The sequence below is a fragment of the Pollachius pollachius genome (genome assembly GCF_949987615.1).
Source record: "Pollachius pollachius genome assembly, chromosome: 14".
NCBI lineage: Eukaryota > Metazoa > Chordata > Actinopteri > Gadiformes > Gadidae > Pollachius > Pollachius pollachius.
This window is the reverse complement of record NC_136947.1, coordinates 4,216,853-4,234,809: the sequence shown is the minus strand read 5'-3', so window position 1 is coordinate 4,234,809 and position 17,957 is coordinate 4,216,853. Positions and strand designations below refer to the sequence as shown.

The following is a 17,957-nucleotide window of genomic DNA, read 5'->3' as shown; positions in this document are numbered from 1 at the left end:
ATTACGGGCATTGTGTCGCACTCATTTTCTGCCACTGCACCAGGGACCACCTATAATGCATGCAGAACAAATAAAGCTCTTTCCTAACCAGTGAGGCCGTAATTTGTTTACCGCTACCAAATCACTGAATAAAGACTCCCCGCCACACACACACACACACGCACACGCACACAGACAAACAGTAAAAGGGACAGCAGATCGAATTCAACTTTAGGATTTTTTCGAATGCAATACCCATTTATGACATTGAAGCTGCAGCGATTGGATATTAGAAAGTTAGATCGTAAGACATTGACGATGTTTCGCTTTGTGTTTTTATTTTGGCATATTTTTTTGTGTGTGTGTGGGGGGGGGAGGAAGGGGGGGGGGGGATCCCCTCAGTTGAGCAGCAGTGATTCAACTGGCAGCTACATTAACAGAAGCTCCTGTTGGCCTACATGTGAACGGTTTTCAAATCGCTCTGCGACAACGGAGGAGCCGGGGTGATGATGGCCCTTGTGATGCCACCATTAGATAACGTTCTCCACGTGTGCAGCCCCCCCGCCCCACATGCCGTCACTCCCCACTCCCAGAGGTCTTCGATGGCTGGAAGGCGACGGGGGAGAAAAAAAAAATGCCACAGGAGAATATACCTGATATTCCACAGTAAACGCGTTCTGAATATTACGCTCTAATCTGTAAAAAAAAAAAAGGCGGCCGGGGTTTCCGACGCCGTGCATGCTAATTCGCGGCGCCGCTAACCATTGTAACGTGCTTTAGATGCCGCTTAGCCGTTTTTTCCCCGATGGGGACTAATGCGTTGCGAATCAGGTCCGAGGTGTAAACGGTAATGGAAATGTGAAGCACGTCGTGGAAAGTGCGTGCGTCGCGTTTTAAAGTATGACGTAAGTCGGGAATGAAAGAAAGAAAGAAAGAAAGAAAGAAAGAAAGAAAGAAAAAAACGTTTACTTGGGCAGTTGCACCGGGGCGGGGAGGGGGGCATAGAAATCAGAGGGACGAGCTCAAGGTCAGTTACAACAGCCTCGTTATTCAGGTAATGAGTCAGCATGCCATGCCAACACTCGCACGTGCGTGCAGACACACACGCACACGCAAACAGAGACACACAGAGACGCGCACACACACGCGCAAGAGACAACACAAACACAGAGACACACATACAGAGACACACGCGTGCAAACAGAAACACACAGACACGCACGCTGAGACACACACACACACACACACAAACCACACAGTCATCCATCTATTCTCTGCTAACCACTGTGGCCATGCTGCTGCCACCACAGCACCTGCCACCGCTTTCAATGAGAGAGAGGGAGAGGGAGAGCGAGGGAGAGGGAGAGCGAGGGACGATGGCGGATGAGGCGCACAGCGAGACACAGAGAACAGCACAATAAAATGAGAGGGCTCCCTCTGTGGAAGGAGAGAGAGCAAGCACAAGAGAGAGAGAGAGAGAAGCACAGGAGAGAGAGAGAGAGACAGAGAGAGAGAGAGAGAGAGAGAGCAGCACAGGAGAGAGAGAGAGAGAGAGAGAGAGAGAGAGAGAGAGAGAGAGAGAGAGAGAGAGAGAGAGAGAGAGAGAGAGAGAGAGAGAGAGAGAGATGGAAATTCACTGGGAACTATTACATGAAAATAATAGCCCCGAGAAACAAATGGAGGGGCTGAGAGAAAGAAATACCCAAAAGGAATACAATACATACAAGAGGGGGATTACAGACAGAATAACGGGACAGGAGAATGAGCCAACCAAAGCTGAAACTTAAGATCGGGACGGAAAGATTAGGAGAATGAAAGTGAGATAAAGGTGTGCAAAGTCCTATTCTGACATCATGTAGCCTCTGTGCTTTATTATCCTCACGTACTCAGGCAGACACAGACACATACAAACAGAGATTTATCTCTATCCAGACGGAGAGAGTAATAGGCAACACAAAATGTTGTCGCCTACTTCTCTATTATCCAAATATGAATCCCGTTCTCACAGCGTCGCACAAAGTGTTCATATTGTTCAAGCCAAACGCCGCTTTCAGCACATTACTCACCGTGACAGAGTGAAAGGCAAACGGAACAGGCGGAGTGACGCTGTGGTTTTGTTTTCGTGCGCCGCTGCAGTTAGCCACGCACGCACGTCACAACCCCTCTCTTTCCACTCTCCCCCTATTACAGCCCCTCACTAGATCAATCTCGCCCTTTCTTTCTTTCCCTTCATCCACTTCCAATCACACACAGATACACAAAACACAAAACGCACTAATATAACGAGCGCGCGCGCACACACACACCTCACACCGGGGACCTGATGAGGAGCGCGGCGGGCTGTGGGATCTACGTCTTCCGTCCTGGTGAGCGTGACCTTTGGAGTGGGGTGGGGGCGTGAGAACCGGCGGGAGGAACAAAGAGCGTGCGGGGGTTTGGGGGTGGGGGTGTACCCCGCGTGACAAAATTACAGAGTGACTCAGGCCTCCTGACTGCAACCCCCCCCTCCCTCCACTCCTAACCCCCCCCACCCCATAGCCCCCTGCAGGTGGGCCCTGAGCAACATGAGCTGAAACCTGCGCTGTCGCACCCCGGCTACGTGCAAGCCAGATCACAAAGGGTCAACGGACAGGACAGGGTGGAAACGAAACGAAAGAGGAAATTAAAGGGCGCGCGGGGGCTCCGTGCGCGGCGGTAACCGTGTCTGACGCACACCGCGGCCACGAGGCATGCCCGCCCGCCCGTTTGCCCTTTCGTTTAGAGCAACGGTGCAACGTAGTCACGGCTGATTAGGCCGAGGTTTGGCTGGGTCCACTTTTCGGCACCTCCCCCCGATTAATAAACAAAGACAAAAAAAAAAAAAAGAGAAGAGGAAGGTGTTGAAAGGGCCACCTGTGTGCGGCAGCGGTCACACCACCAGCGCTCAGCAGGAAAAGGCGAAGGGAACGAAGTTGGACTACAGAGCGGTTACATAGCGCTATTATTATATATAGACGCGGGCAGAAAGTGTGTGTTTGAGCGGCGTGTTTTTGGCAAACAGAAAAGCGACAGGAAATCCGAGGATCACAGCGGCCGTGCCGATACCAAACTGTGCTGTGCTCGATTGGAATGCACCCACGTCTGCGTTCCTTTTCTCCCAGACGCACTGCAGAAATCAGCGTTCGTAATTGTATTAATTACCGGCATTACTGCGAACATGCTAATCCGAGCCAAACGGCCTGACTTTCTCGATCATATTGACGGCGCTACCTGTGTTGACTGTCACAGTCTATATCTGTGAGGCAGGCGGCATATGAAATAATAATTCTCGACCTTGCCGTGCTCTGTTGAAACCAGTAATCCTGAACGACTCAGACGCACTTAATAATGCTCTTTGTGGTGGAAGCTGACATATGCGCGTGCACTCTGTGGAATTGTGAGAAAGTCATGCACCTTCTCTCTCGCAGGGCTATGCTGGTGTGATTGGTGGGGGGAGTGCCCCCCCACCTCATAAACAGTAGGATTTTGAATGCATTCATGTTGGCTCAAGCATCACATGCAGTATATATATTCATGCTATATATGTGGAAAACAATCTTGGGTCTTTTCTTAGAAGCTTTTCTTGGGTCACAATTTACAGGAAAACCGTATGGATACAGAAAAGCATAAAATGTGCAATGTTAGGCACTGGTGAACAAATGCATGAGAAGAAAACATTTCAAAATGGCATTGGACATTTGAAGAATGCCTGGATGACTGCCCAAACCAGTCTGCCCTGTCCCATCAACGAGCCAATACTTCACTGTATGGACAGTGACGATATCTGAACGTTTCAGCCCTGTATACACTAGTATTCTCGTTTCACTCCTTTCTAATGCACTGGTTTATATGTCATCGATACGAATTAACTTTATAGACAAATGAGAAATGCATTACGGCGTCTTGTGCGGTGACAAATTGGCTACACAGAACCCTGACCTCATTCTACCATTCTCATTCGTATGCGAGCAGAGTCTGCGTTATTAAAGTTCAACATTGCATACGCAGGGCCTAACAATAAATTATAACAAAGAAAAATATGATATGATGGTAATTTCAAACAAAATTACATTTGAACTACTGAAGCCTGAGATTGAATAGCTGGGACGAAACATAAGTGATTCGATTTTAATTCACAATGCTGATTGAAGAGGTCATCACTTTTTTGTAAGCTTGACTAATCCTTAAAAAACGGTATCTGTGTGCTATATGATTTGCTTCAGACTTCTTGTTCATTTGCGGATGGGTTACTCATTTTGCTAATAGATGTGTACGTTACTCTGCAATAATTTCAGATAAGGCAGATCAACTTAACAAAAGAGGTGACTATTCAATGACAGAGTGAATACAACGCAACGCACCACTCAATTAAATATTACCCATTAGGCAGGTAATCAGTAAGCGTAAAGTTTCAGAGAACGCTCTCCTTTCAAACTCTTTTGCGGATTCAGAAGATGCATACTGTCTTTGCCGGGGCCCCAAGGGTTTTCTCTGGTTATTGAAACGGGCTTGACATACCACTAGGCAACAGACATTCGTTTTAAAAATAGAGCCGGTCGTTCCAGTGCTCAGCAAGGGCGTGTATCGCCGCGCTTTTATGTGCGTGAACGTGTGTGTTTGTGTCCGCGTGTTTCAACAGTCTTCGCAGCAGAATGCGCGCAGCAGTATCAAACGTCCGCCTTAGCTCCTTCCTTTGTGTACAGAAACATGAATGTCAGTGAGTGAGTGAGCCTAAGGTCCCCGCAAAAAATTCCATTGAAACGAGATCAATTCTTTAAGTCTTTTTGGTTGTGATAGAGGGCTACGGCGCTATGACTTATGACTTAAGTACCCTACATTGTACTCCATACATTTCAGACTCGCAAATGGAGCACCGGGAAGAGTATGGGAACCTTTTATACGACATGCACGTAGCAGGGACCTGGATCTCCCCTGGCCTTTCCCCAAGCTAATAACGTATTTGCATGATGCAGAGGCACATTGAGTCGAACGCTATTCTAAGGTACACACGCACGGTGCCATTGCTCTGTCACCGCGGCCCCGATGAATGCACTCCCACTCTGTTTTTTAGCGACACCAATTGGTCTCAGTGTAAGCCCGGTCGTACGCTTGCGTTTCCTTCCCAAGATTGAAAAAAAAACAAAAAAACAGAGGCCCGGTTTTCAACCTTGGCACTAAACATCTTATCTCATCTGATTCATGCGTGTCTTACGCTGTGGTTTGTTTGTGCAGGAGTGCGCAATCACACCGCCACTGTAGGGGTTGACTGCAGGGGAGACGGGGGAGGGAAACAAGGTGCGAGAGAGGGGTGTTGGGGGGGAGGCTCCTGAGGGGAGATTAGGCAAGCCTTGGCCGATGAGATCATCAAATCAATGTGAAAAGAGGGAAAATGTATGCAGTGGGGGGGGGGGGGGGGGGGGATTCTAATGTAGGTACGGAAGGAGGAAATATGAAGGAAAGGGGAGTCATTTAACGTCCATGGAAGGCAATGTAATCCCCCCCCCACTGCCCCTGCAGGCAAGCACTGCGTCTTATTGTTGTTGTTATTGTCGTTCCCCCATTCGCGCCACAGTTTCCTAATGAAATCCACTCCTATTGTGACCAGTGTCCACAAGGCAACGCCGCGATCAATTAAAGGATGCAACCCCGCTGGTCACAGTTCAGCCGTACGGAAGGATGGGCAGAGTGAGCCTCACTCCAAATGACATGCATCTGTCCACAGACATGGAGGAGGGTGGGTGGGGGGGTGGCTCGGGGGAGGGGGGATGGGATGTCAAGTGAGCCTGGAGTCAGGGAGGAGGAGAGCCCACTACATGGGCAGGAGGTGGGTCTCTCTGCCGTCCGCACTGATGCTCATCTTAAAGCCTGATGTTTACGTGCACAATGTGTCAGCCGCCTCAGCGGACACACGCCAAAGATTTCAATTTCAATTGTTTTCAGAAGGGAAACCCCTTGGGATGAACCATCTCGTTTTCGAGGGGACCTCACTTAAGGCCAGTCATGTTGGGTTGCCCATGTAAGAGTCATCATGTTGCCAATTCCGTCCATGGAAATGACGGCTATCATGAGGTTTTTGCAGAAGTAGTGACTTGATGGCTAACAAATGTACTGAAATTGCTGCTGGGAAATTTCTCACGGGCCCTATATGGCAGTTTGCTTATTGCCCGGATACCATTATCGAGGCACATATGGTCTTATACGTCTCACTAAGTGGATTGTTAAGAAAAGCTACTATATGGATATGGTTGCCTTCCCATGGCATTGCAATGTTCACGTGTCCTCTGTGTTTTGGAAATGTTTATGTATGAATCATTAATGCAAGAAAACATCCGCTGGCTTTTGGGAATGTCGGCAAGGTGCTTAAAAAGCTAAAAAGCTCTAAACGAATGCATATGAGCGGGAGGGAAGAAGGAAACGTGAGAGAGGGAAAGAAAGAAGAGAATATCCACAAATGGGGAGAGAGTGGGGGGTAAAAGAGAGACAAAGCAAAGGAAGGTACAGGCAGAGACTGGATAAAATGGAGAGAGAGAGACAGAGAGAGGCTGACGCAGAAAGAGGGCGAGAGAGTGAGAGAGGGTACAGGCAGGGACTTGATAAAATGGAGGGAGATACAGAGAGAAAGGGAGATACAGAGAGAAAGAAAGACCGAGAGTCAGAAAAGGAGAGAGACCATACAAAGAAAGCTACAGGCAGAGACTTGCTAAAATGGAGAGAAGAGGGAGACATACAGACAACGATAGAGACAGAGGTGGAGACCACACCGGAAAAAAGGGGCTACAGGTAGCCTAGGGGAAAATAAGTACCAGCGATACCTTCCAGCACGGTGAGCTTGGCGCTGGTGTTGATCTCGCCGGCGCTGTTGGTGGCCGTGCACTCGTAGATGGCCTCGTCACGATGCGTGCGCAGCGGCTGGATCCGCAGGACCGAGCCCGAGCCGTCGTCGAACTCGATCACCTGGTGTCGCCGAGGCAGCACGGCGGGATTCAAATAAAGGGGGCTTTGTCAGTTTGAGGGATAGGCCGGTGAACGCACAGTGTCATGTTTTCATACGTCAAACCTTGTCATGTTGTCGTGCATCAAAAAAAACGCCACGGCCCGATGCGCTCGCTCACTCACTTACGCCGTGACACCGCTGACTTGATGAATGTCGATGAAAGCATTTCCTCAAATTCTTTGCACAATTTATTTCAATTAGGGCATGTTTCAGCCTTAGTTAGAGTTTTTCCCAGTAAAGCTGAGACGATAGTTTAGAGTAACATTAGAATTGATACGTTCAAATGAGTCGGGTTAATATCAGCAGCGAACTTCCTGGACTTCGGTCTTGGTGATGAGGAATTCCCAGCAGTGGGACACTAATAGGCCCTTTTCCGGGACACACTCGAAGCGAAGACGTCATGCCGAAGACTTGGCCACACCAGTACGAATAGAGGAGGCTGGGTCAGGATCTTCTGTTTATCTATTCAGCCGTGTTCAACCAACCTCACCAAGGCCAGATAACTTGTAATCAATATAATACGGTAATAAATTTAAGGCAAATCATGCATGCGATGCCTAAAGTTATGGCATCGCTCGGACGATTCATTTCGGTTTTGATTTAAAAACGTCAAAAGTGGAGTGTAATAAATCACTGTCTGGGAATCACGGTGAATATACTGAGGGAGATGAAGCAGACTCCATAAATCAAGATGGAGGGAGATTAAAGAGGGCAGGTATGCCTGGTCTCGCTCAGAGAGGAGAAGTTGGCTCAAAGCTCAGCAACGGGGGCAAATGATTGTGTTCCCACCCCCGCCCCTTCCCACTCGCTTGCTTTGGGCTGGGCTGGGCCCCGCCGGGCTAGACTGCGCCGTGTTGATGTGTGATTGCGGTTTGCAGTGATTGAGTCTGGCACATGTGCCGTCTTGTCCATCGACAGCTTAAGCTTTCTTTCGTCGGTGGAGGCGTCTACGAGGGGCGAAGTATGTTAGGGCTGAACGATCAATCGAATTTAAACCGACATCGCGATGTAATAGAATGCGATATGCAAATCTACGAAGGCTATAAAAAAATGAAGTTGGGGGGATTTGTAACTGTTACTGACACGTACAAGTAATAGTTAAATAAAGATGCTATAATATCAATTCATGCATCAATTCATCTCAACACATAGGCCTGGCCTAAAGGAAAAAGCAGTTTATATGTTGACTGCTTCCAACGTTGTGTTGGTCATACTACAGAATGATTTATTGCTTGTTTAGTGAATAACATAGAACATGAAAAGAAGAAAATAATCGCAAACTAAATCGCAATAGCAATATTGGTTGAAATAATCACAATTAGATTATTTCCCCAAATCTTTCAGCCCTAGTACGTGTACATGAACACGGTTCATGTAAACGTTCAGTATGTTTATGAATCCCTGCACGAGTGACTCACCTCAAAGCGCTGGGAGCTGACTTTCTTTCCCTTCTTCATCCAGGTGATCCTGGGCTTGGGCTCCCCATTGGCCTGGCACACAAAGGAAGCCACGCCCCCCGAGATCCCTATCTGGTCCTCGGGGGATTTGATGAAATTTGGCATGCCTATGGAGAGAAGGAGGGAGGGAGGGAGATAGAGATTTACGTTAGCATTTTGAGCTAAGGTTGTAGAACAACATTGTAAAACCGTGCTGCAGGTTCACACCTACAGGAATGTGCCCCAAAAACCTTCAGAGAACAGATATTTGAATAGAATGTAAAAAAATATACCTAAATAAACATACCCGAATGTCCCCAAGCTGCCAAGACACACCCAAACAACCTCACCCAAGTAAACCACATCTAAACCTGATAGTTATTCCTGTGTGCTCTATTTTTATCTGTATCATCGGATCTGTAGACCTGCTTTACTGCAAGAAAGGCCACCGACTTTTCCCCATTCCAACAATGCTTAAAACCCTCCTGGAAGGCGTGAGCATACGAAAAGCTCCTGCCTATTTGCAGCACCCTCTGGCTCCCTCTCATGTCACTGTGGTCCTGAGTGCATCGCGCTGACCCGTTCAAGAGTGTGGCATCAGGGCTAGCCTCAATCCCTGGTTGACCTCCTAAGACCCACAATGCTCGGTCGCGCTGCGGTGGGCATGCACAGTAATGACAACATGAAACGACGCTAGCCTCATCCTCGGTGACACGAGGCGCAGGTACTGGGTTATGAGGCCGGGCCACAGCGAGGCCGTGGGCACGCAAGGCGGTCCTTGCGTAACTCCTCTAGGAGTTACCGCGTCGGTGCCTTCTCCCTCCCCCTTCGAGTTAAAAACGGTCCGCGTTACGTCGGGCGGCACCTGCGCACCGCGAGGTTTCAGCTGTGCGGCGGTGAGGCGTTTGACGGTGTGCGTGTGTGCTTGCGTGCCACACCCTGAGCCTTTGTTGTGTACACGACAATGGCGCTCCTTTCAACGCCACTTTCCCTCCATCTGGATGACGCAGCACTCCCCCCGCCCACACCCCATCTATGCTTTATTAATTCTTTATTTACAGCCTGAGACAGGCGTAATATGAGGCAGGATATCACCTTCGCATGACACGAGTGTGTGAATGTGTGTGTGTGTTTGTGTGTGTGCTGCTGCTTGTGTGTGAACGTCATTATTATTACTGCCTGGGTTGGCTTGTGGATCATCCCCTGAGAGGTAAGCAGGGTTGGGATGGGAGGACGGGACGACACCTAAACCACAGTTCAGACTGGCAGGCCACCCCGCCGGCGAATAAACAAGAGGGCTGCGTCATTCCCTATTGTACATGGGACAGGAGCGAGACGGACGCTCCGGCACGCTGGGGAGAATCCCAGACACTCTCCTTTAATACGTCTTCTTGTATGATGTCTGGAGGAGGGAGGGAGGGGGGGAGGGAGCTAGATGGACAGGGAGGCAGTGGGAGGAATCGATATCTAGTTACCATAATGTAGCATCTCTTTTCCGATGCAGAGGGGAGCCTTTGGTGAGAGCCTTTGTCCCGGCCGGGGCGGTGAATGATGCCATATACTTAATGGGGGGCTGTGATGGATGTCTACATACATGTATATACAGATGAATAAACACCCATGCATAAACACACACTAACATGCGTCACGTGTAGGGCAGCCACCCATGATACTTTTTCAATCGCTTGCTCCGTTGAATCTTTTATTGATTTATCGCTTCTTCTAAACGATCGATTTTCATCCCAAAACGCAATTCATTCAGGTGGCTTTACCTTTTTCTTTCTCTCCAAAAAGAGAGAGAAAGAAAAAAATGAATTATCAGTGGTTCCCAAACTTTTTTTGCAAGCAAAGTAGTACATCCCCCAACCCACCTTCACCGGTTCCCACGGTGCATGGTTGTAATAAAAAGGGCAATAAAAATCTGCCATTGAGCCTGCATCCTTCAATTGAAACCCTCTAACCCTCTGATAAATAATTGTATTAATGTGACGCACTTAAGCCATTAAAAGACAATCCTTGTTGCCAAAATTTGCCTCGTTGTGTAAAGAGTTATTCTTGATGTGCAGATTGTTCTGTGTGCAGCAGTCCACGCACAGCCATGGCATTATGTCACCGGTTTGCCGTAGCTAACTATGTACACCGACCATACAGATACATCAGAATCTTCAGCATTCGCCTTGTTGACTGACATCGGCCTATAGGCAAACACAATGACATTCACCAATGGCAGTGGATGATGATCTGTTGTTTCACATCCATTTTTGAGCAAACATAATCCGAGTCATGTGAAATTATGTTGAATTAAAGGTTGTTTTAATCAATTTTTTTGATTGAATTGGGGCTCATTCAAAGATAGTGTGATGAAGGGCTGAAAGATTTTTGTTTTTGTGGTAAAAAAAAATAGGGCATAAATAATTAAAAATACATCGTTATCGACTAAATTGTTATTTTAAACATCTGCATCAGCCCAAAATCTCACAATGGGTGCACTCTTTGCCCTAACATTGTGGCCCGGCAGTTCGCACACACTTCTTGCGGAGCTTGACCATTTCGGAGGTGTGTGTCACGCGTCAAATACCCGTATTTACCCTGCTCGCAGGGCCGTGATTCCATCATGATGGGTTCAAGCAGTGGCTCGCGAAGTTCATGCAGGGTGCACCAGTGACTATAAAGTTTGGTACATCAGTGCACACGCTTGGGTAGTCATTTATGCTCTTGTGGGCAACACATTTTAAATTGTTGTGCTTAAACTTTTATGTGGTGTGCGATTGAGATTCTCCCCTCACTAAAACACACTAAATTATCCCTTCCAACCCATCTCCCTTAACCCTGTGCCTCCCACGCTGGGAATCACTGATGTAAGATATAGTAATATTCCTTTAACATAGCCCCTTTATTCATTATATGAATCGCAATTATTCAAACGTTATACCTAGGCTTTGCCTACACAAAGACATTATACTTAAAATAGCAGAAATACATTTTCAACAAGGTAAACAGCCTAACAAGCTCAAACACACGCACACCATCAATCAATGTTGAATAAGCCCGGATTCTCAATCAACAATCGTTCATTGAAAAATCTAAGGTGGCAGGAAAATAATGTGTCTTTAATAACGAGCTTCAGAAGCAGTCACTATTCTCCATTCTTATAACAATCTGTTGGTGATTGGTTTGATAAGCATGAATAGACTACACTGGTTAAGAGCCCGATCAATAGGAACCGTGTCTTCTCCTACGTTGACAAAACAGCGCTAATCCAAACCGAGAGCCGTTAACTTTAATGCACGATCAACAAACGTTTGACGCATGAAAAGGACTAAGCAAAGCTTAGAAAAACGCTCGGTGTGATCTGCCCACAGTGTTTTTCGCCTTTTTTCGTGGTTCCAGAATAGCACCTGTTTGCCTCCTTTTAGGTGTTTGCGAATGTCGGTAAGGAGGCTTGTAAAAAAGAAAAACCACACGTTGGTTCGCTTTGCACAGCGAACCAACAACCTTTTTGTTGTCGGCTAATTTATAGGATTCCCATTCTTTGAAAGCTTCCGGTCTGGGGAAACCTTTAGACGCCTCTGCTTTGGTAGCAGACTGCTCCAGCCACAATGTGTATTTTTATTTATCTGTAGGTGTTTACTATAATAAAACTCATTGAAGGAATTGCTTTTTATAAAGCAAAATAAAAGGTAGATCATTAATATGGACGATGACGCATCTTAAGCATGGAAGTCATTGATGACGTCCATGAATCAGCCCTGATTGCATCAGCATGAACACAGACAGCTTACGCAGGGATGGGGAGAAAGCGTGAGAAAGAACCTGGCTTTTCTAGCCGCTAATCTTTCACCAGGCCCTGAAATCCCAGCTTTGTACAGTGGAGGGTTGGGTTGTTGTGGGTATGTGAGTAAAAAGGTGGGAGCATGATCAACATAGATGAGCCACTACCGTGTGTATATGTTTGACACTGTGTGCCTTCAGAAACAAGACGAGTCTAGTAGAGATGTGTCTTTATTACTGAACTACAGCACTTGCATCAAGCCATCAGCAGGCATCCAATGGTTCAGTCTTGGATACAGTAAATCAATGAATGCCGGAGCCCATTTTGTACAGGCCTTAAGTCCAGCCCATGCGGTCTACATTAGATGACCTTGAATAATTCCAATGATCGGCCTCTGCCTGTTCCTACAACATAAGAGCTTCATTACATGTCTCTGTGCTCACTGCTGTCTCAGATGACTTGCATTGTAGGAGAGCGATTTCACACCTGTTGTGGTGTAGTTGTTAGCATATGTATTGTAGACAGTCACGGCGAAAAGGGTCTCTACCGCACTATCACCCAACCAAAGCTCGCACACTGCCCACATCGTTAAAAAGGTTTGGGGAAGCCGGCAGGTTTCATATGGTAATAAAATTGCAAAACCTTCGTTTTAAGGAGTCTTTCAATGATGTCCCTAACTACACAAAAACACATTTGAAGAAGGCCAACACAAATATGCTTGATGGACCAATGCAAAAAAGGCACCATTAAATTTACAGCACGTTCATAAGCCCGACAGGTTTATGACCACTAAGGACACAATTCTAGTAGCTAACACCTTCGACGACTGCCATTGTGGACCATTAACATTAGAGAATAAACACAGTGTTGTGAGGCTGTCCATGGCTGCATGGTAGCAGGTGCTGCCCATGTATTTGTTGTCATGTCTGCTTGCGATAAAATCCAATTCAGTCAGCCACCTGTGACCTCGTCGTACCACCTGAAAAGCCACATGACATTTAAATGGCATTTTTATATAAAAGGAGGTTTTGTTAGCAAAGCACAATTGGAAGCATTATTTTTCTTTATCAGTAGCATATGACTATGCGTCAGGTACATCAAAAGGCCTGGCCGTGTGAATTAAGTCATTCCATTTTCCATTTACTGGTGTTAATAGTCTGCACTTCCAACACGTGTGTGTGTGAGTGTGTACACGAGTAGTGTGCTGGATTAGCATACAACACAAGAAGGCCTTGAGATCTGATTAACATCATCCTGACCCCAAGAGCTCTGACTAACATCTGTCCACCACGATTCTATTAAAGCGGAAAGAGTTGAGGTACTTTGGGTCAGGAAGTAGGAGGGAAGGATCAGGCTGCATTAAACAGCTCTGGGGCACAAATGTCAAATTAAAGCAAGCACACTCAAAGGAAAGTCTAGTGCCAGAAAAGCATAAATGAGCAACTTTGGTGTTTTTTTTCCCCTGGAACATTTCTAGGGATCAGCAGAGAATGGAAGAAAGCCGTTCCTCTGAGCTACTGGTATTAAAGCTGTTCAAAAAACTGCAATATCTGTGCTGTTTTTCCAAAGTTGATTCTTTGTGATCCCGAAGGCCTAGTCCAACTAACGTTCTTAATAGCGTTCACACACTACAATGACACGCAAAAAGCATTTCTCCCTAAACTCAATAATTTGTTGGTTTTCTTTCAACTATCTTTTTTTTTCGTGCTAGTAGCAGCAGTTGAGAATATCGTCCCAGGTTCATTTTTGTCAGCTCTCTCCTTGAAGGGGATACATCCAGGCTGCCTCATTTTATTGCCTGCGCCCCATTTCCCTGGTTGTCAAGACACACCGTTGTCACACTGAAACAATGGCTACGACTTCTGAGAGAGAAAAAAAAAACATGACTACCTCCACAAATCCTTCTCTCTGCAAGCAGCTGCCAGAACAGAGCAGTAATCTGCCTCTGCTTTGATCCATCATCATCCAAGACACCCATCCTGACACTAAAAGGCTCCGGGCAGACATTGTCTCTTCACCGGAGATGTGATGGGGAAGCGGCGCTGTGCCCGTCAGGGAGGACGGTATGGATTGCAAAGACCAACGTTCCTGAGTTGAGGTTATCTCCTTGTGAATATCTCTCATTTACCACATTGACAACAGGCAGTTTCCAGTTGGAACGGCACAGAGGCCTAGTGGTACCCTGTTGACTTCAGAGATTAGATTTGGCCTCCAGTCAGAGCTATTGACAAATCTGCATAGATCGTGTTGTCAGATGGTGTTGAAGTAGTCCATCACAGGGACCCTGATTGCCGGTTGCAGGAGATAAGCCAACTAGATGCCTTCAGCTATGCGTGTAGGTTCGGAGGTCAGTGACCTCCTATATGTTGTTATGGTCTCCCAGATTGTGATTGATATAGTTCTTACCTAAAAGAATCCTAGCAACAGGTAACCCCTATCACCAAACACATTAGCCTATGAACCTAACTGTGAAGCCTCAGCTGAGGCAAGGTCAAGACGAGATGCTAGTGTCTGCATGGGGAATGAGTTTGTAGACAACAGATCGCATTTCATCCCTAAATGTTCCAAGAATAGAGATATGATTTTAGGAAGCTTGTTGATAAGGAAAGAGTTTTACCGCAATATTCATTATTACATTGTTTTTCATTCGACTGCCAAACTTGAAGTACTATCTGTGTAATGGCATTTTCACAGACATTAATACAATATTCTCTCGTTTCCCTGTCTGGGTCCTCTGAGAGAGACTGGTAATGAATGCAAAAGTAGCATGGAGAGTAACCTAAATGGCACTGGTGTAGCTAACAATTAGCTAATTCCCAAGTCTGTAAGACTGCCCATTGAGAGCTATTCTGTGGAGTAGAGTAACATAGATCGATATGCTTGCAGCAGAGTGCAAACCATTATTTCTTATTAATAATGGATTAGCACGTTATCATTTTCACAAGACAACACTTACTGGGAATTTGTCTAATGGAATCAACACTGGTAGTTGTTCTGGAACACTTCCATTTAGGCCTTTTAAGACATTTGTTTTCTGCTTACTTCCAATTAATTCCACATGAAGCTGCCTCTATTGCAAGTTATTAACCCTGATAAAGTTTGCACTTGAAGTTGTTTTTTTGAAAGCTGTTAACATGTTCACAATATCTAGTTTCACGAAAGAACACTAATTTATAAACAAGATATCTCATATTATACATGTCATTTGTAAACCCAAGATGAGTAGAATACTTCAGCAAATAAATCACTCAGTTTCTGTCCAAAAGGGTCCTTTATAGATATGTATATTTATTGTTAATTGCTATTAACATTCATATTTATGTTAGCTATACATTAGTTAGATGACTTTGATTATTATTCTGACTCTTTGCATGCAATGATAGTCCACAGAAAAAGGCTGTGATTTTTATGTGCTCAGAATAACCCAACCACAGCAATGTGATTTACCCTCAACAAAATAAACTTTGAAACAAACGCCCAAAACCTGTAGAAGAAAATGAAGGAAAAGAGATCCAAGCCATCAAACTTTCAACAGTCTCCTGGACCGTGAAGAAAGGCTCTCTATCTGGGCCTTCAAGTCCTCCTCAGTGAATTATTCAAGACAGTGGAGAAGAACATAAACTCTGAGTGCAATTACCCATCACTCCTCTCCTCCCAGTGTGAGCAACATTAATGTAATGGCTTTCATCCTCAGAAGGCGATTATGAGCTGGAGAAGTATCTTAAGTCTGAATGCGGCCTGCAGTTCTCTCAGCGCGAGGCTATATGGCGTCATTCCGAGAAATATCATTATCGGGAAAACCATGTCAAGTGTCTACCTTTAAAGAGAGCGTTTGAAATAAATGACACTTTTTTGAGGATAGACGTGCCTTTGTGAATCTAGTCAATGAAGACTGAGGTAATGTCTGTGATGACGAGGTTAGTGGTATCATATGATGGGGAGGCTTGAGGTTGTACATTAGCCACACTATTTACCCTGGCGCCTACAAGCCTCTATCCATACCAGATTCATTACTGCTGGCTTCTTCCTGCCGAGCTGATGCGCTTTACGGTAAAGTTAAGAAGAAAGGTGAGAGAAGCAGTGTCAACACGAACGCAAGATAGCCTTCAGTGCAATAGTATACAATTCCAAGAGACACAGACCTCGGTCGTTTTTCACATGTTTTGTTTTTCTACAGCTTAAAATTATGGACAAGAGTGGGAAAATGAAGAGAACCCATGTTGTTCTTCCCTTCTGCAGTGCCTCCAAGGCCCTCGTTTGGCTTCATAACTTCTACCCAGGTGTCATGTTTTTTCCCTTTTTTTTTAAACAACGTATTGAACTGTACAGAACGTTGTCTCGATGCTACTCATCTGTTGAGCAAATGATGCACATGCACCAAACCTATAACACAAGCACGCTAATGGGCTCATGCGCAAGCTCAACTGCGGAGCTCATCAAAAATACCCCGTGGCATCATCATTTATTTTTCCTCGATGAAATTTTCTCATTTAAATGAGGACATAAAATGGAAGCACTTTCATAGTTCTTAAAATAGAGGAATAAAGAAGGGCAAAAAAGTATCATTTAATAGTGTGTCTTTTAATTTGTTAAGCTGCAGCTTGAGACCAAATACAATAAAAACCAAACTTGTTTGTTAAGTGCCTGTGCGGAAGCACACACTGGGGGATCCGTTGAGCAAAGGGCGGGTGGGTGGGACATGCTAATGGCTAAAGACCAATGGGCTGGTGTGAGGGAAAGCATTTAGTGGTCCCTATTGGTGGTGGGGGACGGCAAACAAGAAAGAGAGAGAGCGAGAGAGAGAGAGAGGGCGAGAGAGAGAGCGCGACAGAGCGACATAAGGGAGTTTGTCTTGCAGAGGCTCAGCTGGGGAACTGGGCACCAGTCTAATCGGACCCCATTTCAGTGAGAGGTCTTCATCCATCACTGTACCATCTTGTTTGACCCCTATAACCTCATTAATTTGCCTCCCCTAGATTAGCTTTCCTTCAAAGCCCAGAGAGGGCCCCTGCTATTGTTCTTTAACCTGCAGCTCACCCCTCCACCGTCTGCCTTTTCATATATGGCACCTAAAGTGATTTCACTCTACGCAGGACAAACTTGAAAGACCATTAAATGATGTGGCTTTCGGGACCTGAAACAACAAACAGCTTCTAGTTTAACTGGAGCCCACAGGCCTTTTGTCTGTTGCTAGCCTGCTGAAACGCAGCCATTTCCTAGGTAGCCACTTACGCATGAGATGGTTCCCACTTGAGATCCCTGTGATGTTCGCCGTTCTGCCCCATGTCCATGGGCTGTTTGTGAAGCTTAAATATCCAATGAGAGACGCTCTGAGTCATAGGCCTAACGATAGGTCTAGGTGTTGTCTGTTTGATTGCTTTTCAAAGTTAATTGTCTGCGTTCTCTGAATGCCTTAACCAGACACATTTTCTCTAAATGATCTAGCTGAAGTCTGTCTATTAAAATCTAGGAAGTACAATAGTGCACAAAATCAATTAGGGTTTGATAAAATGCCAGGAAAAATGTCATTCATTATCAATGAATCTGCAACCTTTGATACTAATTTGGAATGTAACAAATGTTCCAATTCAAGGTCATTCAAATCATAAGAGACCCAACTCTATCATTCCCTGGCCCAGTTTCTGTGCACGTCCAGGAACATCACTCAAATAACTTGACATCTAAATGAAGTCGTTTATCTTGGAATTGGAAAGTGGCTTGAAATTATTTTAACTATTGCCTCAGCTACCTTTTATAA

General features: G+C 45.8%; 1 protein-coding gene across 1 annotated transcript in view; it reads right to left on the bottom strand.

Moving 5' to 3' along the window:
• LOC307085679 (receptor-type tyrosine-protein phosphatase F-like) overlaps positions 1 to 17,957 on the bottom strand; it is a 113,468-nt gene that overhangs the window by 77,317 nt on the left and 18,194 nt on the right. Inside the window, exons 3-4 of the mRNA XM_079750545.1 lie at positions 8,410 to 8,555; positions 6,810 to 6,951 (exon numbers count right to left, since the gene is read on the bottom strand). Of these exons, the coding sequence (XP_079606671.1) occupies positions 6,810 to 6,951; positions 8,410 to 8,555 (288 nt within the window). The remainder of the gene's footprint in view (positions 1 to 6,809; positions 6,952 to 8,409; positions 8,556 to 17,957) is intronic.